At 43.6% G+C, this 25,368-nt stretch overlaps 1 protein-coding gene across 2 annotated transcripts in view; it reads right to left on the bottom strand.

Annotated features, from left to right (window-relative positions):
• Window positions 1–511: 511 nt before the first annotated feature.
• PARP12 (poly(ADP-ribose) polymerase family member 12) overlaps window positions 512–25,368 on the bottom strand; it is a 46,442-nt gene continuing 21,585 nt past the window's right edge. Inside the window, exons 6-12 of one of the 2 annotated variants that reach the window (XM_027538849.1) lie at window positions 19,235–19,430; window positions 17,656–17,797; window positions 13,533–13,629; window positions 5,750–5,825; window positions 3,834–3,964; window positions 2,811–2,962; window positions 512–1,635 (exon numbers count right to left, since the gene is read on the bottom strand). In XM_027538849.1, the coding sequence (XP_027394650.1) occupies window positions 1,310–1,635; window positions 2,811–2,962; window positions 3,834–3,964; window positions 5,750–5,825; window positions 13,533–13,629; window positions 17,656–17,797; window positions 19,235–19,430 (1,120 nt within the window). In that variant the 3' untranslated portion in view covers window positions 512–1,309. The remainder of the gene's footprint in view (window positions 1,636–2,810; window positions 2,963–3,833; window positions 3,965–5,749; window positions 5,826–13,532; window positions 13,630–17,655; window positions 17,798–19,234; window positions 19,431–25,368) is intronic. The other variant, XM_027538851.1, reaches the window with a different exon arrangement.

Genomic DNA, 25,368 nt, shown 5'->3' with positions numbered 1-25,368 from the left:
CACACTGTATCAGTAGGCTGGGGGATGGAAAGGAAGGGTGCAGGGGAAGGGAAGACACCTTGCTGAGGACTGAACCGAGGCCAGCAGGCATAGCCACCCAGGAGTGGGTGGAGGGCCTCAAGAGGTGGAGCCATCCTGCCAGCCCCTTCACCCCCAGAGACCCTACCAACGCTGTGTGTGCAGCAGACACAGAACATCCACTCCATGTCCAGAACACAGTGTACAATAGTGGATCTGGGTTTTGTGGGGCTTGAAATCTGAGTTGAGGGAAAGAAAAAGAAACAAACATGTAACTTTCAAAGCAGTGGTTCCCCTGAGGGCTGTAGAAGCAGTCCCAGTGAATGAGGGGCTGTGAAGCTTCAGCCTTATCACCTTCATGATAAAACCAAGCACAGCCCTCCTCGAGGCCAGAAACAGGGGCTCTGTTTTATCCTGACACCCAGAAAAGTGACTTACCCTACAGATGCCCAATAAACAGACACTGAAAAATGAACCACAGCTGTCACCCATGTCAGATAAGTATTTTTTTTATTCTCAGACTCTGCTGTGACACTGCAGCACAGGTATTCAGATCTCATGCGGACATAAAAGCCTTATTCAGAGGGTGTTCTGTGCAGAGGCAGGGACAGGCATTCACACGCCAGGCCAGGTCCTGGGGGAGCCACTCATTCCTGTCATCTGCCACGACTAAGGGAAACCAACAGGGGCTCAATGACACTACTCAGTAACCACTGGTCTAACAACTGGTCTAGCCACTGGTCTAACATGGGCCAATTTCAAGGCCAGAAGCCCAGGAGAAGCAGCAGAAATGCTGCCCGGATTAGACACACTGCAACAGACACGATGACTGTGCCATGCCAGGCCCACAACCCAGGACTTTCTGTACCAATGGCTACTGTGTCATTCTGACAAAAACAAATCCAGGTGCCACAAAGACCCTGAAATGTCAAACCACTGAAGAGACAGAAATTGTTGCAAATTAAAACTAATCCATAAAATAGTGTCTGGGAACTCTGTGCCTGATGCCAATCTGCAGCAAAGTCAACAACGAGTAAAAAATAAAACTTTAACACCCAAGTAAAAAGCAATAATGGATTCGCCTACCATCATTACTGGCCAGTCCAAAAGTGATTTAAAAGTCAAAATATTATCATCAGCCAGAGATTAAGAATCTTCGTAACTTCATCACCAAGTCAATGTTAAATGAACAGTTCATTAAAAGTTCTTTTTCTTTAAAAAAAAAAAAAACTTTCCCTAAACAGCTATTTCAAGTAAGATAAGCCAGAAAGGCATAAAACCATCGGGGTGCTCACTGCCGGCCGCTGAAGAAAGAAGCCAAGGAGAAGAAGGTGGGGGTGGCGGCTGGGGGCTTGGTGGAGGCGGTGTACTGGATGACGTACTCCGGGTAGGCCTGGTGCTTCTCGAAGATCACGAAGATGGAGGGTTCCGACATGCTGTTCACGCAGCTGTCGTACAGGATGTTGCCTTGGGCCTCCTTGATCGGGGGGCGGACGTAGGCGGTGCTGCCTCGGACGAACTCGCCCACCAGCACCCGAGCCAAGAACATGGTGTGGGTGTTGCTGTCGGTTTTGCTATAGTGGTGGGAGTACGCAGCGTCCCGGGCAAAGTAGCTCCCTGCAAGGACACCAGGGTGAGCCTGTGGCCGGAAAATGCGAGCCCACCTCCTGCCAACAGGGCAAGACCTACAGCCTCTACCCTCCCTACGCCCCCGGTTTTTACAGCTTCTTCCTCATGAAGGGCTTCAGAGGGATCATGAAACTCTGAGATGGAAAACTCCTTTCAAGTAAGATCTGTCACTCCAACTCTAAAGGTCTCTGGGCCCCTCACTACTGACTCCCTCCCCCAGAATGTCAGCTTCCTGAGCCATAAAATGGGGCTGTGCCCCAACTTCGCAGGGTTAGTGTGGAAAAAGACCAACACCCCACCCACAGAACACGCTGCAGACACCCGCCGCCCAGTACATAGATTCATGGATGAGAATCTGAGTTGGAAGCTGCTGCCTGCACATTCAGATTTACGACCTACCACCGGCTCCCATGCACTCTGACCCCACAGCCATCAGACTGAAGCTAACGCACAGACCTGGCCAAGAAGCTGCTGACTACAGATCACACCACTACGAGGTTCTCTCAATTTAGCAGCCACTGAAGAGGAGAGGAGAATGTTCCTGTTCTCAGGAGGTGTTTAAGGGTAAAGTGGTATGATACATGCCACCTACTTCCAAATGGTTCAGAAATAAGAGACAGGGTGATAAATCCAATGTGAAGTGTTAAAGCTGATGAACTGGTAAAATTCATTTGGGAGGGTTTTTTAAATATTATTCTTGCACCTTTCCTGTGAGCTAGAAATTATTTTCAAATAAAGTTTAAAAATAACTAAGAGACAAAACCAGATAACACATTATAGCAAGAGTGACATGTTTACCTGAGTGTATCTGAGTGTTCAGATTTTTACTCTAAGGTAACAGCGTGGACAGGTGGGGACCTGACTCGGGGCTGGGGAGGAGGCGCTGTCTCCTCCTCCCACTCCCCCACAGGGACGCAGGCCCATCTCCAAGGGAAGCCAAACCCCAGCCTAAGCAGGGGGTCAGGCCTGGGGCTGCACACGGCAGGGAGGGAGAGTCAGGTGTTGACATCTGGGTCCCCCACATCCCAGCCCGTCCTCCCCAAGTCTGAACTACTGGTCCAACCCATGCTGGTTCCCCACACACCCTCTGTCAATTTGTTTTAAGGTGGTTTCTGGGGCTTGGACAGTGAGGCCAAGATGATTCTGCCAGCAGGGGCGCTTACCCTTGCCATAGGAAGTACCGTGGAGACCACTGACCCGCCAGTCAAAGTTCTGCTGGCAGATGGCGTCAACTAAACCAGTGCTGGTGCCATGGAACAGCTGCCTTTCGTCCACCATCTTCCTACCATTTCTCTTCTGCATCTGCTCTTTTTGCCTAGAATCATGAAGGGAACGTATGCTGGAGGCAGAGGGCACTTGCCACTAAACACAGGCTGCCCAACCCAAGAAAACATGTCTTATTAGACATGCCATGAGACCAAGAGCCATGAGACTCCAGTCACGGGCCAGGAGCCTGGAAAGCTGAGAGTAGGACCTGGATGAGAGCAGAGAGAAGCCCTCCCTCCTGGGCTCCAGGCCTCCACGGCTCCTTGAATCCCCAAAGCAGACAGACGAGCCCTTAGAAGGCAGGCTGCTTCTTCCCAGTATCCTGCTCCCGCCTGGAGCCTAGCCAAGGGAGCTGGAAGATGCTGGACAGCAGGGGCATCCTCCTCCCTCTCCTCTAAGTTCCCTGATCTCATCACCGGGCCAGAGTACAGATGACCCTGCTCCAGCCTCTTGTGGGGAAAGGGGAGCAGAACCCCAGGCCCACCACGGGGACCTGCTGTGGATTTCATTCCCACACGGACATGTGCCCGGGGATATGCCAGCCCTTGGGCACAAAAAGGAGGCCCCTGCCCTCTGGCTGCCAGGACAATAGCTTTACATTCCCCAGGGTGAGGGGTGGCTTCTATGGACCCTCTCCTGTTGATCTCCAGGGAGGCAGAGTGTCTATTGCAAGAGCTGGCTTTGTCCCTGGGGAAGCCACAGCACCCACCCCCTACTCCACCCTGTCTCTGAAGGGACATGCTGGCACTGAGTTGTACAAGTGAAGGGGGGGACAGAAGAGGGGCGCAGCTCCCGATCCCTGCAGCCTGGGGCAAGCAGCAGCTGCTGCGGCGGATTATCGCTGTCACACCGGCATGTCTGGGAAGCAGCTGTCTGAGGGAACAAGGGACCAGCCCACCAAGAGCGAGCCCTGGACACACCACTGGTAGATTTCCCAGAGGGCGGGGTTCTGGACCCGTTCAATCTTCTGAATGGAGTAGAGAGGCATTGTACTGGTGAAGAGGCTCCAGACCTTCTGAAACTCTTCTGAGGATGAAGGGACGGTGATCCTCTATAACAGGCAAACATTTTTACTCTTATCATCAAAGTGTAGAATACAGCTCTCTTCCCAAGGCTGCTCATGGAATGCCAGAACCACAAGCAAACACAGACATCTTTCTGTGTCTCAGAGTAAAGGGGAGCATTTTCCTCACTCCCCTTAACTCCAAGGGGCAATCTCTCCAGGCTCGGATGTGTGCAATCTGTGGTCACTTCCCTCCTTTCCCTGGCAAAGCCAGCCAGCCTGAAGGACAGGCAGGCATTGCTATGTCAGTACCACCCCAGGAGTTCAAGCATGGTCCCTGCTCTCCTCCCGACCCCACTCAGGGCCAACTACAGGGTCTATGAGACCCAGAGCTGGTGCCAGTGGATGTGGAACACACATGTCTGGCAGAGAAGGGGCAAACCCTGCCACAGGCAGTGATGCCACAGGCCATGCACGACACGTGCTGAGGGAAAGGCCAGGTTGGCGGATGGCACACAGCAGCTCAGGAGCTCAGTGAGACCAGGGGCACCCGTCCCTCCCAGAGAAGCCCGCCCCTCCCCTAGCGTCTGGCTCTAGGAAAGTACTCTTGACGAGCCCACAGAGGCCCCTGATTGTCACACAGAGGGACAACACACAAATCCCTGATCCTGCTGTCTGGTCCCCAACCAGCTTACCTGTTTTCAGGTCCATGAGGCTGGGCTCAGTGACCCTGTTCCAGGATCACTGGGGATTCTCTCTGCATCATTCTTTCCTCCACCCAAGTGCAGCCTTATAATAACCACCTCATCCCCCACAGACCCTGAATTATCAGGGCTCTGTGTGAACATACATGGCTCTCTGCAACCTACAATCTGACTCTGGTTTCCCTGCTCCAGTCTCTCTGGAGGCCACCATGCCCTCTCCCTCAAGCCTGCCCTCCCAGCCCAGAGCACAACAAGGACTCCCACACTTGTCACAGCTCAGCCCCCTGACCAGGGCACTCCACAGCAGGGCCTGACTTCCCTCTCCTGCGCCCCCACATCTATGCACGCCCTCCACCCGAGACACTTCCTGTGTCCTGTCTTGGGTTCCTTCCTCATCCATTTCGCATCCACCAGCATGTTCCTCCCCAACCTCTCCTGTGTAAGCGCCAGCCGTCACCAGGTATGGACCCAGTGAGGCCTTCCTTGATCTCTGAAATACAGCCGCCTGGTCCCTGATGGCCAAGTACTGCATCTGCAGTCGCCCAGCCCTCCAACGTCCTACCGGGGCTGCTGGTGTCTGGGTGTGCTTTGTGCATCTCCCAGGCAGGGGCTGTCAAGTTGGAAAAGCCAGTCTGCACAGTGCTTGCCGGGTCAGAGGCCAGAACCTCCACCTACACCTGGCATCATCAGACCCTGGCCTGAGCTCTTTACCCAACTCAGCACAGTGCCCACTGCAAGCTGCTAAACAGAGTTTTCATTCTCTCGTCTTCCAGTAAGTTCCTAGTATCCACTTCCCAACTGCAACTCTTCTTTTAGATGGCTCTCATCACACTGAACCCTCTCCTGGCTTCTTTCCCTTTTCTTCTTAGTAAAACTTTTATCAGCTAAGCAGCTTATAATTACGCCCTTCCTAGAAAACTTCCAGTTCATCTTCCTCCCTCCACCATACATCCTTCTCCCCTCAGGCCACAGCCACCTCCTGAGCAGTCATTTAGCTGTAAATAAGCCCCAAGATCTGAAAGACACCAAACTTAGGACTCACCTCTCAGTGGCAAAGGACACAGCACGGTCTGCTTACCTGTGTCTAAGAACACCCTCCTCCCAGCCTAGGGCAGTGCCAGTCTCATACCTTAAAGCCAGTGTCCGGCAGGGCTGAGCGATCCCAATGGTCAGGAATGTTCTTTAGGCCTTGAGAATTGATGCTGCTACAAAATGTAAAGAAAAACACTTAGTCTGTTCTTAGACATAAGTAGGCCTCTCAGAGGTGCCTCCAGCAACCTAGGCCATCAGTCTCGAGTCTCAGCATATCATCTGTAAAGTCAGGGAGGAGGCAAGGAAGTACATAAGCACACTCTCCACCACGGGACAGCACTTCCATCTTGGCCTGTGTGGTCAAAACCAGTCGGGCACAAGGGATCTGTTTTTCACCTGTACCCAAATACCTCTACCACATAAGGGAGAGAGCATTATGACTAAAGCTGCACACATAAACCCTCCCCATAATTTTATAAAATTCAAAGAGCCTTGAAACTTTCATTAAAAACAGCCTCAAGGCTTCCCTGGTGGTGCAGTTAAGAGTCTGCCTTGCAATGCAGGGGATATTGGTTCGATTGCCAGTCCAAGAAGATTCCACATGCCATGGAACAATGAAGCTTGTGTCCCATAACTAATAAGCCCACACATCTCAACTACTGAAGCGTTTGGGTCCTAGAGCCTGCACTCCACAAGAGAAGCCATTACAATGAGAAACCCATGCACAGAGTAGCCCCAGCTTGCTACAAAGAGAGAACGTCCACTCAGCAAAGAAGACCCAGCATAGCCAAAATTAACTAAATAAATAATTTTTTTAAAAAACAGCCTCAGTGAAACTAACACAACACTATAAATCAACTATACTCTAATAAAAAACAAATTAAGTTAAAAAAAACTCAGCTTCAATGATGTATAGTTGGCAGAACTACATATGTTTACATAAACATATGTAATATTTAAAAACATTTTTTTAAAACATAAAATTGATGTCAAAATTCACTTGGCAGTAGAAATTTGACTTGAACTGCTAAGAGGCTACTTGTGGTCTCTCTCATCCCTTCTTAAAGTGACTATGCAAAAAATATTAGCATGTTTCATTGCATGGATCACATAATACAAGCAGCACATGCTCTTTTTAAAAGTGAAATAAAAACTGAGTTCTAAAAAAATGTGGACCAAAGGGTTTAGAAATAAGGACTGTGAAACTAACTCCAAATCATTCCTAGTCAGTTTCAGAAGGCTCTGTTCTTCCCACAATAGATCTACCTTCTGTTTCTGCTGGCATGAGATATGTACCTTCTTCCTAAGCCTCAAAGAACTCTCACAAATAACTTTCCTAGGAAAATGGCACAATTTAAAAATAACTTAAAAGGTCCCACAAGCAAGAATCAGCCAGAAACAGACCCACGTAGATGTAAGATGCTAAAATTAGCAGGCAGGTTATAAAACAACTGCCTGCTAATTTCTTTCTATGTTTAAAGAAATTTAAGACAAACTTTAAAAACATATGCAAGGAACAGAAAACTATAAATAGGCCTGAAGGATTTGGAAAAAAAACTGTAGAAATGAAAAAAAAAATCTTTTAAGTATAAGTTCAATGGATAGGCTTATTAGCAGATCAGACAATCTAAAGAGAGGGTGGGTGAGCTGAAAGGTAAGGGCAGTGAAATTATCCAGAATGTGGGGCAGAGCAGTAAGAAGATGAGCAAGGAGGGGAAGAAGCCAAGACGTGGAAAACACAGTGAGAAGGCTTGAATTTAGTCACAGCCAAACTGAAGCTCTAAAAAGACAGTATCAAGAACAGGGTGAAGGCAATTTTCAAAGAGAACTAATGAGAAACAACAACCTACAGATTTAAGAAGCACAAAGAATCCTCAACAAGACAAATTAAAAATGCATATCTAGACACACCAGAGTGAGAGTGCCTGATACAAAGACAAATGGAAAATCTTAAAAGCAGCCAGAAGGGGAGGAAAAAAAGTGATTCTGGCAAAAAGCTTCAGTTAGACCAACAGCTGACTTCTCAGAAACAGCAATGGAAACCAAAGGACAGTGGAGTGATATCTTCAATGTTCCAAGAGAAAAAGAAACAAGTAAAACATCTATACTTGCGTAGATCCAATGTGGAAATCATATTGTGTGACCCCACTAACTGTGTAAATAAAGCATTTCTTTCTAAAAGCCACCCACACTAGAGTCTCAGTGGCCATGGAGGACCAAGCAGACTCACTTGCTAGAGTCATGACCACCAGCTTCCGTCACACAGGATAGAGGGAAGCACCATGCACTTTCCTGCGTCAACATGTGCAAGAGAGCAGGAAGATCCCAATCCCTCGTGTCTTAGTCTGAATCTCAACAAAATGACCACTCTTATTTCTGACATGTGGTGTCTGCCATGGTCCCCTGAAAACAAAGTAGAGTGAGGACAAAAGAGATCCAGTTTCAGAAAAGAGACAGGTTTTTCTAAACTGTACCAAACGTAGGCTCTGGATAGAGAAGGAAAGAAAAAAAGATGTCTAGGACTTCCCCGGTGGTCCAGTGGTTAAGAATCCACCTTCCAACGCAGGAGACATGGGTTAGATCCCTGGTTGGGGAACTAAGTTCCCATATGCTTTGGGGCAACTAAACCCATGTGCCACAACTACCAGACCTGTACACCATAATCAAAGATTCCACATGCTGCAACCAAGACCTGACAGTCAAGTAAAACTAATATTTTAGAAAAATGATATCCAGAAGTAGGACCACTCATAATTAACCAAAACTAAATCCAGAGGCAATCCAAAGAGAAGAGACAGATCAGATCAGTCGCTCAGTCGTGTCCAACTCTTTGCGACCCCATGAATCGCAGCACGCCAGGCCTCCCTATCCATCACCAACTCCTGGAGTTCACTCAGACTCACATCCATCAAGTCAGTGATGCCATCCAGCCATCTCATCCTCTGTTGTCCCCTTCTCCTTGTGCCCCCAGTCCCTCCCAGAATCAGAGTCTTTTCCAATGAGTCAACTCTTCGCATGAGGTGGCCAAAGTACTGGAGTTTCAGCTTTAGCATCATTCCTTCCAAAGAAATCCCAGGGCTGACCTCCTTCAGAATGGACTGGTTGGATCTTCCTGCAGTCCAAGGGACTCTCAAGAGTCCTCTCCAACACCACAGTTCAAAAGCATCAATTCTTCGGTGCTCAGCTTTCTTCACAGTCCAACTCTCACATCCATACATGACCACTGGAAAAACCATAGCCTTGACTAGCCGGACCTTTGTTGGCAAAGTAATGTCTCTGCTTTTGAATATGCTATCTAGGTTGGTCATAACTTTCCTTCCAAGGAGTAAGCGTCTTTTCATTTCATGGCTGCAGTCACCATCTGCAGTGATTTTGGAGCCCAGAAAAATAAAGTCTGACACTATTTCCACTGTTTCCCCATCTATTTCCCGTGAGGTGGTGGGACCGGATGCCATGATCTTCGTTTTCTGAATGTTGAGCTTTAAGCCAACTTTTTCACTCTCCTCTTTCACTTTCATCAAGAGGCTTTTTAGTTCCTCTTCACTTTCTGCCATAAGGGTGGTGTCATCTGCATATCTGAGGTTATTGATATTTCTCCCAGCAATCTTGATTCCAGCTTGTGTTTCTTCCAGTCCAGCGTTTCTCATGATGTACTCTGCATAGAAGTTAAATAAACAGGGTGACAATATACAGCCTTGACGAACTCCTTTTCCTATTTGGAACCAGTCTGTTGTTCCATGTCCAGTTCTAACTGTTGCTTCCTGACCTGCATACAGATTTCTCAAGAGGCAGATCAGGTGGTCTGGTATTCCCATCTCTTTCAGAATTGTCCACAGTTTATTGTGATCCACACAGTCAAAGGCTTTGGCATAGTCAATAAAGCAGAAATAGATGTTTTTCTGGAACTCTCTTGCTTTTCCCATGATCCAGCGGACGTTGGCAATTTGAGCTCTGGTTCCTCTGCCTTTTCTAAAACCAGCTTGAACATCAGGAAGTTCACATATCATTGAAGCCTGGCTTGGAGAATTTTGAGCATTACTTTACTAGCATGTGAGATGAGTGCAATTGTGCGGTAGTTTGAGCATTCTTTGGCATTGCCTTTCTTTGGGATTGGAATGAAAACTGACCTTTTCCAGTCCTGTGGCCACTGCTGAGTTTTCCAAATTTGCTGGCATATTGAGTGCAGCACTTTCACAGCATCATCTTTCAGGATTTGGAATAGCTCAACTGGAATTCCATCACCTCCACTAGCTTTGTTCGTAGTGATGCTTTCTAAGGCCCACTTGACTTCACATTCCAGGATGTCTGGCTCTAGGTCAGTGATCACACCATCGTGATTATCTGGGTTGTGAAGATCTTTTTTGTACAGTTCTTCTGTGTATTTTTGCCACCTCTTCTTAATATCTTCTGCTTCTGTTAGGTCCATACCATTTCTGTCCTTTATCGAGCTCATCTTTTAACTAAATGATAAATATTTCTGCATGGTAAAATACTTCATAGACACAGCCAAAAGGCAAAAAACAAGCAAAGAAAAAATACTGCAACTTACATGACAAACTAAGGGCTGATCTCCCCAACAGAAAGAAGACTCAATGTTTAAGAAACATACCAAAATGTTGGCTGAAGAATGGACAAAAAGACAAATAGTCCCCAGAAAAATAAATGCAAATGGCTCTTACATGTTAGGAAAGAATATTAAACCTCACTCATAAGAGAAAACGAATTAAATACACTGAAATACCCTTTCCCACCTTTACTGAAGAGCTTGATGACTTCCTGTTTTCAAGGCTGAAGGAAACAGGCACCTCACACATTCTGGGATGAGTGTACATGGTTAAGCCCCACAAACAGGAACTTGCATTTACCATCTAGGACTCCAACCTGATGGCTCACCTCCACAACTAACAAACAGCACATACAATAGACATTCTTTGTGGTATCATACTCATATTAGCAGATCACAAAAAGGCAAAGCATTCCTCAAAAGGGGACAGATTAAACCATGGCAAATACACATGACAGAGAATCATGAAGACAGGAACAGAATTCAGAAGACTTCAATGAACTGAAAGAGAGTAATTTCTTTTTCCCAAAAAGTTGTACAATACTCTAAGTGAAGCTTTCCTGGTAGTTCAGGCAGTGAAGAATCTGCCTGCAATGCAGGAGACTGGGTTTGATCCTTGAGTCAGCCCTAGTGAAGGAAATGCGCAATCCACTCTAGTATTCTTGCCTGGAGAATTTCATGGACAAAGGAGCCTGGAGGGGGTTGCAAAGAGTTGGACAAGACTGAGCAACCAATACACATACTGAAGTGATCACCACAGTAAGTCTAGTAATGATGTATTAAGTGAAAAAAGGTACAGAATAGTAGAGATAGAATGCTACCGTTTATCCAACAAAAGAAGACACTTTTATGTACATTTGCTCATTTTTGCAACACAGTAAACATAAACTAAAAATTGATGAAAATGGTTGTCCGCCAAGGAAACAGTGCAGATATAGAAAGGAGAATTCTAACTACTGAGTAGATCTTTTCACAGTTCTGACTTCTAAATCATGTTTTACACATAGCCAAAAATAAATTTATTAAGAAAGGGAGGAAAGAAGGCACACCTGGCTTCAAGGAAACAGGGATGGGCAACCCCAGGAGGTTACTCTGTTAGACTCACAGGCACTCTATCTGCTTGATATTAACCTTTTCCCTCTAGCTTCTTTAAATGACCTTGCCATGCTCCACAAGTACAACCATCAAAGTCCACATGTGACATCTTAAAATAAGAAACGGAAACACTCTCGGTCCTCTGTGAAACAGAAATGAGCCAGATTTCTCCAGCTAATGGAAGAGGCAGTTCTCTTGACAGCAACGCTGGCTACAGTCCTGGCCTGGGCTGTCACACATCAAACTAATGGGCACTGTGGTACCTCTCGCCATCCAAGCCACCATCCCCCAGTAACTGGCAATGGGGATTGGAGAGAGTTGACCCCTCCCCCAGCTCCAATCCCAGCCCACATGCCTCAAACCTAAAACTACCAATTCAGAGGTGTCTGATCAGTGCAGAGCTCACAAATTTGTTCCTGTCAGCAGCAGGAGGGTCCTGCTCCTAAATGCTCTTAAGGCCAGGCACAGCCCTACTGGTTTCTGGTAGTCTGATAAGGGAGCTCACTCGGGGGACAATTCGTGCCTGCAGCATCTGCTTTTGGTATTTTTAATTTTCCATGATATTCAAGTATTAAAATAATGGAGTTTTGGAGGCATATTCCATTATTTCAACATTTACAAAAATTCAAGTCTGTGATTCAATTATTCACTTGAAAAGACACTTGATAAGCTAGCTTCAAGTCTAGACTGGCCTGCAGATCACAACAAGCAGCCTTGTAGTTAGATATCCCAACACTGCTACCCATAAGGATAATTCTTTCTCTGGTCCAATGCCTTTGCAACTAGTGGAATACGTATGCCAGTAATCAAACTGCTCTAGATGACTCTGAACTGGAACTGCCATTCATACGTAACACAACTGGAGGACAAAGAGGAACTTTAAATGCTTTGTTAGAAACAAAAACCACAGTTTACTACCAGTGGGGGAAAAAAACCAGCCCTGAAAAATGGTACTGATGAATCTATTTGCAGGAGAGGAACAGAGACACAGATGTAGAGAACAGACTTGTAGACACAAGGATGGAAAGACAGGGTGGGACGAATTGAGAGAATAGCACTGACATGTATACACTACCATGTGTAAAACAGGTAACTAGTGAGAATCCACTGTGGAGCACAGGGAGCTCAGCTCTGTGCGCTGTAATGACCTAGAGGGGTAGAATGGGCATGGAGGGAGGCTCAATAGAGAAGGGGTGTATGTACACATACAGCTGATTCAAGTTGTTGTACAGCAGAAACTAAGACAATGTTGTAAAGCAATTATATTCCAATTAAAAAATAAATAAAAACAAACATACAAACAGAAAAACCCCGAGCTGTTCAAAAAGATATCTTCCAAGTCATAAAGCAAAAGATACAATCACTTGAAAATGGAACCAGAAAATTATCAGAGTTAGATCACTATTATTTCTTCACATTCTCTAAGTTAAGTCTAAACTAAGAAAGAACTTTCTGGTTTCTGGAAAAATCTGCACAAGAATACCTTCATGTCACAGTAACATCACTGGCAATCTTAAAGATAAAACATCTAATTAAGTGATTTGGGGGATATCTTTTCCTTTCTATTGTGTTTGGCTTATCATTTAATGCTTTGTTAATTATATCTGTATCATCATTAAAACAACTATACATCAAGCATTTACCTTTTTATAACTTTGTTAAATATTATACCTTTATAATACATTTTTACTTGAAGTATGGTAAATATATTTCCATTTACCATATAGGTAAACATATTACCATTTACCATTCCATGGTAAAGATTTTTCCATTTCATGAAGCCTCAACCTTCTTACAGATCACTCATATAAACAGTAGCACTTTGGTATTAAGTGAAAAGTAAAGTAGCTCAGTCATGTCCGACTCTTTGCGACCCCATGGACTATACAGTCCATGCAATTCTCCAGGCCAGAATACTGAAGTGAGGAGCCTTTCCCTTCTCCGGGGATATTCCCAACCCAGGGATCGAACCCAGGTCTCTGGCACTGCAGGCAGATTCTTTACAAGCTGAGCCACAAGGTAAGCCCGGTATTAAGAAGCAAAGTACAAATATACTCAGAGGGCAAGGCACAGGAAATAGAGACAGAGTGCCAGGGCATAAGATTGCAAGCCAACTAACCCTCTTGATGCTACAGCCAGTCTGAGTAGGTTTAGTACATGTAGTTGAGCACGTATCAGCTGATACACATATTACATAACAAATTCCCCAAATGCCACCTACCAGGTCTGCTTCATCTTCACATCTTGGGGAGACACATATTTGGGTCTTCGGCAAACCTTTCTAACTGTGCCATAGATCACATTTTTCTGAATGAAGGCTGGTGGAAAAAAAACACAATATACATACAGGACGGCAGTGCTTTATCAACACAAATTAAACAGGTTATAAAGCTAATTCAAATGTTAAAGCCCACAATCAGTCTGTTAAAAATAAGGCAGTTTTACACATTTCAAATATTCATAATAGGTATCTGTAGGAGACTGGATTTAATGAATAGATGAATGATTAGTAATTGACATATCAATTATACATGAGTGCTTTTAAATTGTTCCTTCCAATCTTGTTTAAACTATTATTTTGCTCAGCAATTTTTCCCAGCTTGGATATAAAAAAGCTCCAGCCCAGCCTGAGACCAAATTACCACATCTTGAGCCAGTGGGATTTAGAGTTAATATAATAATTTTACGAGTAAAGTTTTTCTTAGTTTGACTAAACTTACTCAACAGCAATATTTCTCAACCTTTTAAAACCTGTATAGTCTTTAACAAATGAAATTCTTACTCTATGCCAACCCCCAAGATTCTTATATTCATCCTGAGGGCAGAGAGGGGAACCTATCTTTCAGGCTGAAAAGTCATGAAACCTATAGATTACATGTCCCAACCACCAGGAAATCTCTGTCAAGTCTTACTTTCTGCACATAAACAATTTATTTGACTTGAAAAACTAATTCACCCTACTGCATTTGAGCATATACCCTGTGATCACCTAGGCGTGTGTCCCTCATGCCAGAGTCCAGGTAGTCAAGAATGGGCACTCCCGGGCAGTCCCCAACATTCTGATCGGGAGACCATACTCCAGACATGGCTACCACAACCCCTTCAGTTACCCATCACTCAGCCTCTCAGCAATACTCTGCTAATTAGCTTACTTAAACAGGTTTTTCACTGGTCTGTTGACTAGCAATGCAATGACTCTTAAATAACCTTTTATCAGTTCAGTTGCTCAGTCGTGTCCACCTCTTTGCGACCCCATGAATCGCAGCATGACAGGCCTCCCTGTCCATCACCAACTCCCGGAGTCCACCCAAACCCATGTCCATTGAGTCGATGATGCCATCCAACCATCTCATCCTCTGTCATCCCCTTCTCCTCCTGCCCTCAATCTTTCCCAGCATCAGGGTCTTTTCCAATGAGTCATCTCTTCACATCAGGTGGCCAAAGTATTGGAGTTTCAGCTTTAACATCAGTCCTTCCAATGAACACCCAGGACTGATCTCCTTTAGGATGGACTGGTTGGATCTCCTTGCAGTCCAAGGGACTCTCAAGAGTCTTCTCCAACACCACAGTTCAAAAGCATCAATTCTTCGGTGCTCAGCTTTCTTCACAGTCCAACTCTCACATCCATACATGACCACTGGAAAAACCATAGCCTTGACTAGCCAGACCTTTGTTGGCAAAGTAATGTCTCTGCTTTTTAATATGATGTCTAGGTTGGTCATAACTTTCCTTCCAAGGAGTAAGCGTCTTTTAATTTCATGGCTGCAAGCACCATTTGCAGTGATTTCGAGCCCAGAAAAATAAAGTCAGCCACTGTTTCCCCACCTATCTGCCATGAAGTGATGGGACCGGATGCCATGATCTTAGTGTTCCGAATGCTGAGCTTTAAGCCAACTTTTCACTCTCCTCTTTCACTTTTATCAAAAGGCCCTTTAGTTCTTCTTCACTTGCTGCCATAAGGGTTGTGTTATCTGCATATCTGAGTTTATTGATATTTCTCCCGGCAATCTTGATTCCAGCTTGTGCTTTCTCCAGCCCAGCGTTTCTCATGATGTACTCTGTATAGAAGTTAAATAAGCAGGGTGACAATATACAGCCTTGATGTACTCCTTTTCCTATTTGGAACCAGTCTGTTGCTCTATGTCCAGTTCTAACTGTTGCTTCCTGACCTGCATACAGGTTTCTCAAGAGGCAGGTCAGGTGGCCTGGTATGCCCATCTCTTTCAGAGTTTTCCATAGTTTATTGTGATCCACACAGTCAAAGGCTTTGTAGGTGAAATTAAAAGGCATTCGAGATACATGAATGGGCTAAGTATTTGTGAGACCTGTTCCCTATGTCCCTCGAACAGAGTAAAGCATGAGGCCATCTCCCTAATTTACCATTAAAGAGAATACACTAGGCGAAGTCCTAAACAAGCCCTGACCATGGGGATTCTGCCAACCGATACCAGCTAACAGACATCAGAATTCTGGCTCTGGAGTCTTGGCATTTATTTGCCTTCAGTGACTGTTCTGTCACTGAAGGACAGAGTCCTTCAGGGTCACTGAAGTCCCTGAAAGGACAGAGTCAAGCCTTCCCTGATGCTACAGAATGAGTCATTTGGCCTGCTGTGTGTGTTTTTTAAACGAACTTGCTTCCTAATAAATATTTAGTAAATAAATCTGAGTGGCAGACTGCCGCCTGAGACTTGCTTTCACTCTGCCGAGTAGTGAGGTTATGAAGGGAGAAGTCACCTGAAACCACTGTGGCTACTGTCATCTACCAACACACAGACCAAAGAGTTTTGCCCACCACGTGAGCTTGGGGCAGTCTGCAGGAAATATGCTTTTCTTAAGTTTGCAGTAAACTCAGTGTGTGTTCCTCCCCACCCTCATCTTGACTATTCTGTCCCTTGGGGGAGCTGCCTGGGTTGAGAGGCTGCATCTGACATTTCTAGTTGATTTGATAGTGTTCAGATACTTTAAAGAAATATTTTAAACTGTGGTCAGCAGCAGTCAGATGGGTGCTACTTGTATAGACTTGATCTTCAGGCCAGTCCCAACTTATTATTCCATAGATTTCTCACAATCCCCTTGACTGCACTTGTATTTATCAGACTGTGGATTGTAAAACCACCTCACACATGACTGATATTTCCCAGCAGATACTGAAAGCTGTAAGCAGTTCTCACTGTAAAGTAGAAGAAACTTTTAGGCTCTTTGCACAGGCACATCGAGGGGGCAGCGATTCTACCTTAACCAAAAGGATAAGTACAAGTACAAAACCACAAGCAAAACTAACTGGATAAAAGTAGGCAGAGTGGACCTAGGATAATTCACCAAAGACAGTTTGCTGCCCTCCAAACAGATGGTCCACAAAAGTAAACAATAAACAGTGCTTAAAGTGCTGTTTAAAAGTGCTTAAAAGGAGGTCCACTTAATTTCCTTAAAAAAATGCTGAAAACTGCTAAGGATTCAGAGATTAAAATGTGAATTTAAAGGCAAAACTGAATTGAACAAGAATGAACTGATAAATCCATGTGAAAATGGCTTGAAAGAAGCCACAAGAAACTGAAACTAAAGGAAAGAAAAACACCACACCTCACAGGTAAGTCACTGGAAGACCTGACCAAAGGGTGTTTGGTCTGCTTCTGTCTGTCCGTCAAGGCAAGCAGAACAAGCCATTAAGGCCCGGACTCAGGCTACCACAAGCAGAGCACCTGATAATCTGCTTCACAGCAGTTTTCAGCTGATGTGTGTCTACCATGTGTTTCCAGCCAGCCACCAGTGCTGAAGGCGCCTACAGAAAAGCTGACGTGGACTCTGCAGCTGGGAGTAGGAGGAGGAGCTGCACAGCAGAACCACTGTGACTCGTGTCAGTGACTAAAGTTAATCCTCAGACACAGGGACTTGCCCATGGCCCACAGGACCCTGCTACAGTGCTGCCTACACCACCACTGCCTCAGGCTGATGCTACTTGTCCCTCCACACGGGGTTCCTGTCGCCTGCTATCTACCCCAGGCAGCTCCCCCTGCATCCTGCTGGCTGGCTCATTTGTTGACAGGTCTATTCTCCCTTCTAGATCTGCAGCATTTCAGAACAGGGACCATTGCATCCTTCTCTTTCCTGGCCCTCAGTGTGTGTGCGGAGTTTCTCCACGGTTAAGATGGAAAAGGCAGGGCCAGCAGATTATCAGACCCTACTGGGTGAGTGCGGTGGATCAGGAAATACCTTCTCCCAACCTCACCCTGGCCATGCTGCACAGCTTGTGGGATCTCAGTTTCCTGACCAGGGACTGAATACAGGCCAACCAGTGAAAGTCCAGAATCCTAATCACTAGGCCACTGGGGAACCCCAAAAAGTACCTTTGAAGTCTAACTCGTATGAGTGCTTTCCTGCCTGGAACCTCAGGGTGGCTGCTTGGGGGTTAGACCCCGAGGCACAGTACGCCAGGTAGGCCTTCTCCAAATCACTGCTGGTGACGCTGGTCACAGGGTGATCCATGCCCTGTGAAGGGAAAGCCAGATAGATATATGGTGAAGGCAAGAAGACAGACACTGGGGGCCATCCACACACCGGCAAACAAGCCCACAGTGCGTGTCCGTGTCCTGGGGAGGCAGATGAGAGGAGCTGGGGGTGGGGCTGTGGTAGGAGAGAGAGGCACAGAACAGGAGCCAACAGGACTGCCTGCTGTAAACTGCTCAGGAAAATGGAAGACAGCCCACATGGGCCCAACTAACCTGGATAACCGTGACAGGAGCAATGGAAGAGAGGGTGTTCAATTACTTGTAATGGATAACACAACCCTTCAAGTACAAGTAAACTCGCAAATGCTACTTCACTGAGGGCCTGAGCACTGCAGCCTCTTCTGTCCATTGTTTCGGCCTCATCCCTCCCTCTCCTGACCAAACCCAGAGCCACACTAGAGAGCCTCCCTGAACAAATCCAGGGAAGACAGAAAAAATCCCAGGATGCTCGGGGGGGAAGGCAGGTGGGGCAGGAAGGCTGGCACTGGAAGAAGAGGGAAGGAGGAGGGCTCAAGTCATCTGCTGAGAGTGCCCACATCCACCTGGCCAGTGGGTACAGAGTGGTAATACCTCTGCATTTCAACTGGCCAGTGTCTTTCTCCTGAGGACCTGCTATGTGCAAACACTGTCTTCAGCCTGGGGGCACGTCAGTGGCCAAAGCCCCCACGAAGCTCACGTTACAGAGTTCCCAGGGAAAAAAACATTTCAAGTGCAGTCAAGAGCATGAAACTAAAGCTTTAATATAGCCTCTCACAACCCAGAAAAATACAAATGTCTATTAGACCACATAGCCCACCTGTCATTTGGGAGAAGCTGTCATTATAGAAATGGTGACTTCCCTACACATGTATCTCTACAGATAACCGGGGTCAGGGGGAAGCTCCCTCTAATCTTGATTCATCTATGAACATCTCTGAATAGTTGACAGCAGCAGTTACTTGACCCAAATACCAAATCAATAGCTGAAACAAGTTACTTTCATATACTTTTCCACCTTTTGTAACGTGACTACTATAGATAAAGCAAAAAGCCAGCTCTGAAAAGCCTTAAGCTTTAGTCCACAGCTACACAAACACTCCTGCACACCCAGGCACTCGCTCTGGAGTTACCTGTTCAACAGTAAGAGAGACATTTTTCTACCCCCATTTAACCAACTATGATATCACTACAACCAAAGTTACTCAGTCCTCATGAACTAACAGATAGCTAATTGTTCCAAGATGTGACCTCATACAAATGAACTCTAAATTATCCAGTTCTGCCATAATTCCCCCAAAGCAAGTGAGTCATAAGGGGACCTGGGGATCTTTGGCTCTGTCAAGGGCTCCCTGGAGCAGTCCTTGTGCCCATGTTTGCAAAGATTCCTCCATCATGGACCCACAGGAAGAAACATTCATACTCTTTCCGTGACACTTACTTGTCGTCCATATTCCTGCCAAGAGCCAAACTCATCAGTCCAGTACCAAACCCAGTTGGTGGTGAGGATGAAGTGTGGAGGTTTGGTGACCGAGGAGGCTGTGGAGAGACGGCGAGCCTGGGTGGCACCAAACTTCATGGTTTCAAAGTTCAGAAAACCAATGAGAAAGCTACTGGATGTCTCAGTGCACCTGACCCTGCAAAAGAACACAAGAAGTAAACTGAAAGTCCAGCCACGTGAACGTGGGCCCCTCAGCTTCTTTCGTGGTCTCCGAGTCACTCGGCTGAAAGATGTGAACATACATGGGACCTGCACATTTAAAACAATGCGTCAGGGTGGGAGGGGACTTGCTTTAAGATCCATTTTGCTATGTGAAAATAATAAAATCACAATACTATGGAAAAGAGCCCCTGGAGGAGACAATGGCAACCCACTCCAGTATTATTGCCTGAGAAATGCCATGGACACAAGAGGCTGGCAGGCTACCGTCCATGGGGTTGCAAAGAGTCAGACACAACTGAGCAACTAAGCACACAAACACACACACACCATGGAGAACTTGTTATCATGACATTCCTTTCATTACACAAAAATGCTAGGTAAACAGCTTTTTAAAAAATGCATTGCTGAGCTGACAAAAAACAAAAATCCTTAGAAGCCAAAAATAGTTAATATACACTGTATGTGGGCTGGGCCAGTCCCCCTACTAAGTACTTTATACATTTTAAGGGATTAAGTCTTCACTGTACCAAAGCTGCGACTCATCCCCATTTTTACAGATGTGAAAACAGAAGCCCGGGGAGGTTCAGAAACCTGTTCAAAGTTAAACAGCTAATAGACAGCAGAGCTGGAGTTTAAGTTAAGCAGTTTGGCAGAATGGCCTGCACTCTGAGCCACCACGATCTACTCGCTTTCCAAATGCTGTACTGCCCCAAGAGCAAAGGGAAGGTCTGGAACCAGTGAGGTGAATGAAAACTAAAGCCATTGGCTGTCCAAAGGCGATGTCAGTGAGTAATGACAAACAGCCCTATTTTTAGTGGCAATGAGGAAACAGGAAACAAATGTAGTATCTGAATATGGTCAAGGGTTAAATCTCCAAAGAGATATTTCAGCATAAAATCATGATTTTAAAAGACTACACATCCTTAGTGAAGGGAGCTGGAAAAGGAATCTGCTTTGCAAAGGAAGTCAGCAAGGAAATTTGCCTATGTCAGAGTTGGCTTTGGAAGGAAAGGAAGAAAACTTCCACTGAGAACTCATAAACTGCTCATGCCTCAAGGAAGTTAAGTTGATTCACACTTCTTTTGTGAGAATTAAATTTAGAGACCCACAGTGGCATTTCCCATAGTGGCAAACACAAATCCTCTCTGGAAGGAATTTACCTTCAACTCAGGCCTCAAAAGAATTTCTATAATGCTTAAGATGGTATAAAGAGTAGGGAACTCTCCTACACTGTTGGTGGGAATTTAAATTGGTATAGCCACTATGGAGAACAGTATGCTAAGTAGCTTCAGTCGTGTCCGACTCTGTGTGACCCCATAGATGGGAGCCCACCAGGCTCCCCCGTCCCTGGGGTTCTCCAGGCAAGAACATTGGAGTGGGTTGCCATTTCCTTCTCCAATGCATGAAAGTGAAAAGTGAAAGTGAAGCCACTCAGCCGTGCCTGACTCTTCGCGACCCCATGGACGGCAGCCCACCAGGCTCCTCCGTCCGTGGGATTTTCCAGGCTAGAGTACTGGAGTGGGGTGCCATTTCCTTCTCCAGGAGAACAGTATGGAGGTTCCTTTAAAAATAGAGCTACTATATGATAATCCTGCAATCCCACTCCCAGGCATATATCTGGAGAAAAACATGATCCGAAAGGATACATGAACCCCAATATTCATTGCTTCACTGTTTATAATAGCCAATACATGGAAGCAACCTAAGTGTCCATCAACAGAGGAACGGATAAAGAAGATATGGTGTGTGTGTGTGTGTGTGTATATATATATATATATATATATATATATGAATATTACTCAGCCATTAAAAAAGAAATAATGCCATTTACAATATGGCATTATTCTGGGTGGATGGACCCAGAGTGTCATACTGAGTGAAGTCAATCAGACAGAAGGAGAAATATCGTATGACATCCCTTATATGTGGTATCTAAAAAGAAATGACACAAATGAACTTAAAGAAGAGAAAAAGACTCACAGACTTAGAAATCAAATTTATGGTTGCTGGAGGAAAGGGACAGTTAGGGACTTTGGTAAGGTCATGGACATTGCTATGTTTAAAATGGATAACCAACGAGGACCTACTGCATAGCACATGGAACTCTACTCAATGTTATGTAGATGTTATGTAGATGCCAGTCTGGATGGGAGGTGCCTTTGGAGGAGAATGGATACATGTATATATATATGGCTGAGTCCCTTTGCTGTTTACCTGAAACTACAACAACATCGTTAGTCAGCTACAACCCAATACATAATAAAAGTTTAAACTTTTAAAAATTTCTACAGATAAAGTTTCAGCAAACATAAGCTTATAATCAAATAAACCAGAAACAAGACACCATAAGCAAAATCCAGCAAAACCAGTCCACTAAAGACAACAGATGTTAAGAGTTGTTGGATATAAATATACAATATGAATGAAGTGTTTTTTAAAGTTAATATTGAGTATCAAAAGTATGAGTATGGATTAAGAAACTGTAAGAATTAAGCAGGAAAAAACAATCTTTAGAAGTAAATAATTATAATCTTAAAATCACAGTAGACAGGACACACTTCATCTCAGACAAGGCTGAACTAATGAACTAGGTAACCAAGTGAAGAAATTCCCCTGCATACAGCACAAAGGACGACGTGAGAGAGAAGTCAAAAAACATAAAAAACAGAGTAAGAAGATCTTAATGTATGTCTAATTAGAAGTCCAGAGAAACAATATTTTTGAGGAACTTTCAGAAATGATTAAACATAAAACCTTCCACTCAAAAAGAATGAATTATAAACAGACTAAATAAAAATAAGTCCACATATAGACAGATCTTTGTGAAACTGTAGCACCAGAGGCTGACTGTATGTTTAGTCAGAGAGGAAAAAAACAGATTACCTACTGTAATGTGTTGAACTGTATCCTCACTCGTGGCAGCTGAAATGTGACCTCACTAAGAAATAAGGTCTTCTCAGATATAATTAAGATGAGGTCATACTCAAGTAGGCTGAGCCCTAATCCCATGACTTGGTGTCCTCATAAAAAGAAATTTGGACACAAAGACACATAGGAGAAAGCCATGAGACAAAAAAGAAAGAGATTAGAGTAACGCAGCTATAAACCAAGGAATGCCAAGAAATATGAAGGATTGCCAACAACCACGAGGAGCTAGGAGGAGGCAAGAAGGATCTTCCCCTGGCGTCTACAGACAGAGCATAGCCCTGCTGACACCTTGACTTTGGAATTCTAGCCTCCAGAAACATAAGAATAAATTCTTGCTCCTAAGACACCAAATTTGCAGTCATCTGTTACGACAGCACCCCAGCCCCAGGCCAAACAATGTATTTATACTGATAACTAACTTCTAAATAAGCAATGGGAGCCAGAAAACAATGGAATAATCTTTGAAGAATTGAGAGAAAACACCCAATAAAACTATTTTTCAAGAATGAAGATGAAATAAACACTTTCAGATAAACAAAAAACACATCTGCCACCAGACCCTCACTAAACCAACTTCTAAAAGATGAATTTAAAAGAAAATGATCCACAAGGAAACATATGAACAAAGGATTGTGTGCAAAAATACAAAATGATAAATGTCTAAATTTAAACAAATACTGACTATATAAAACAATGTTAATTTCTAACTCCTGGGATTAAGAAAATAACAGAAGCAATTTTATACAACACATTTTATATGCCTGGCATTGTTCTGAGCATTCTACACATTAATTCTTTTAATTCTCAAAACAATTAATCCTTTAATGTAGGAACTATTATTTTTATACACTTGACATAAGGAAAAACTGGGACACAAGAAGACTAAGTAATTTGCCCAAATTCACACAGTGGTAAATGAGTTTGAATGGAACTAGTCAGAATTCAAGTGTTCAAGACTCTTTTATTGTTCGAGAGAATGATAAAATGTATTAATTAGCTTAAGTTGTTAAGCTAAAGTTTATTAAGTTAAAGGGTCTGTTTTCCAGAGTAACCACTAAAAGAACAGAAAGTCACTATATAACTTCCAAATTAATAGATGAGGGGGGAAAAAAATCAAATGAGGAAACATCTAAGAGAAGACCAAAAAGAGAAAAGAAAAACAGAAAAAGCAGGTCAAATAGCAAAAACAGACAGTAGAAATAAATTCAAAATTAATCACAATGTGTAAATAGGCAATCCCAACAAATGAATAAACCACTATAAAAAAAAGATTAAAAGACAAAGATTGTCAAACTGAAAAAATATCCAGTTTTGTTATGTTTACAGGAACTATATCTAAAATAGAAACAAAAGAGCTTGAAAGTAAAATAGTGAAGCGGGCTAAAAGAAAGCAGACATAGTTATATTAATATCAAATGAAACAGACTTAAGGCAAAAAAAGCATTACTAGAAATACTAATAAAAAGCACTCATTTTATAGTACTACCAGGTTCAATTTACTGGGAAGATAAAATTTTTAACTTCTATATACTTCATAATAGTTTTTAAAATATAAAATAAAAATTGATGGGATTACAAGGAGAAACCAACAAATTCATAGTGAATTGTTAACATACCTTTCTGGCTAACTGATACAAGAAGCAGACAAAGAAATCAATAAAGATACAAAAAATTAGAACCACACAATTTACACCCATCTAACACCACATTCAAAACACTCTGTATACACAGAACTTTTACCAAAGTTAATGATATACTAGCTTCCCTGGTAGCTCAGTTGGTAAAGAATCCCCTTGCAGTGCAGAAGACCCCAGTTCAATTCCTGGGTCAGAAAGATCCCCTGGAGAAGGGAAAGGCTACCCACTCCAGTATTCTGGCCTGGAGAATTCCATGTGGTCACAAAGAGTCAGATGCAACTGAGCAACTTTCACTTTTACAACAAAATTCAAAGTATCTGTTACTATACAGCCTGACCACAATGCAATTCATTTGAATTTAAATTTTAAAATTAATTTTAAAATATACTTAGAAATAAATGATAGGTCATCTAATCTATGGAGTCAAAAAAGGACAAAAGTCTGTTCCTCTAAAAAAGAAAAATATGAGTAACACATCTCTGCAAGACTGATGAAGAAAAAAGGGAGGGCAGAAAAAAAGATTAAAAGTGTAAATTAAAGATGGCATAGACACTAATAGCAATATTACAAGTAACTTTATGACAGTAAGTTTTAAAATAAATACAATGACCAAACTCCTAGAAAAAATATCAACTTACCAACTGACTCAAGGAAAAACTGAAAACCTGACTGGTCCTATAATAAGAAATTGGGTCAATAGTTTAAAATCTTCCCAAGAATTAAACATCAAGACTAGAAACTTTTAGATGCATAATCATTCAGGAAAAAAATAACTCTGATTTCACATGGCCTTTTGAGAATAGAAAAAATATCCATCCCAATCTCATTTTTATGAGGCTAGTAATTTCATAAGATAAAAACCAGGCATCATTATACTGTACATCTGTAACATATAATACTGTACATCAACTATACTTCAATTTTAAAAAACAAGCAAAGACAACATGAAATAATTATAGACCAATCTTATTCAAACATAAATTCAAAAGTCTTAAACCAGAGAGTGGCAATCCAAATTCACCATTATGTGTGTGTGTGTGTTTGTGTACGTGTGTGTCTACATACGCACAGGCATGACTTAGGCCTGGGAATGAAATGGACTTAACATTAGAAAATTAATGTAAATCACTGCATTAACAAGCAAAACAGAACAAAACATAGGCTCTTAATGCAGAAATTGTACTCAATAAAATTTAATTTCCATACACAATTAAAGAAAAACTCCTGGCATATTAGGCATAAAATCAGAATTGATTAGCAATGCTAAAGGTTCCAAACATTCACATATGCTTAAGGGAAAACATTTTTAAATTACTCCTTTTAAAATTAGGAAAAAAAAAGAAGAAT

This window comes from Bos indicus x Bos taurus, chromosome 4, assembly GCF_003369695.1.
Source record: "Bos indicus x Bos taurus breed Angus x Brahman F1 hybrid chromosome 4, Bos_hybrid_MaternalHap_v2.0, whole genome shotgun sequence".
In the NCBI taxonomy this organism is placed as follows: Eukaryota; Metazoa; Chordata; class Mammalia; order Artiodactyla; family Bovidae; genus Bos; species Bos indicus x Bos taurus.
The sequence above is the reverse complement of the archived record's forward strand: the minus strand, read 5'-3'. Positions and strand labels throughout refer to the sequence as shown.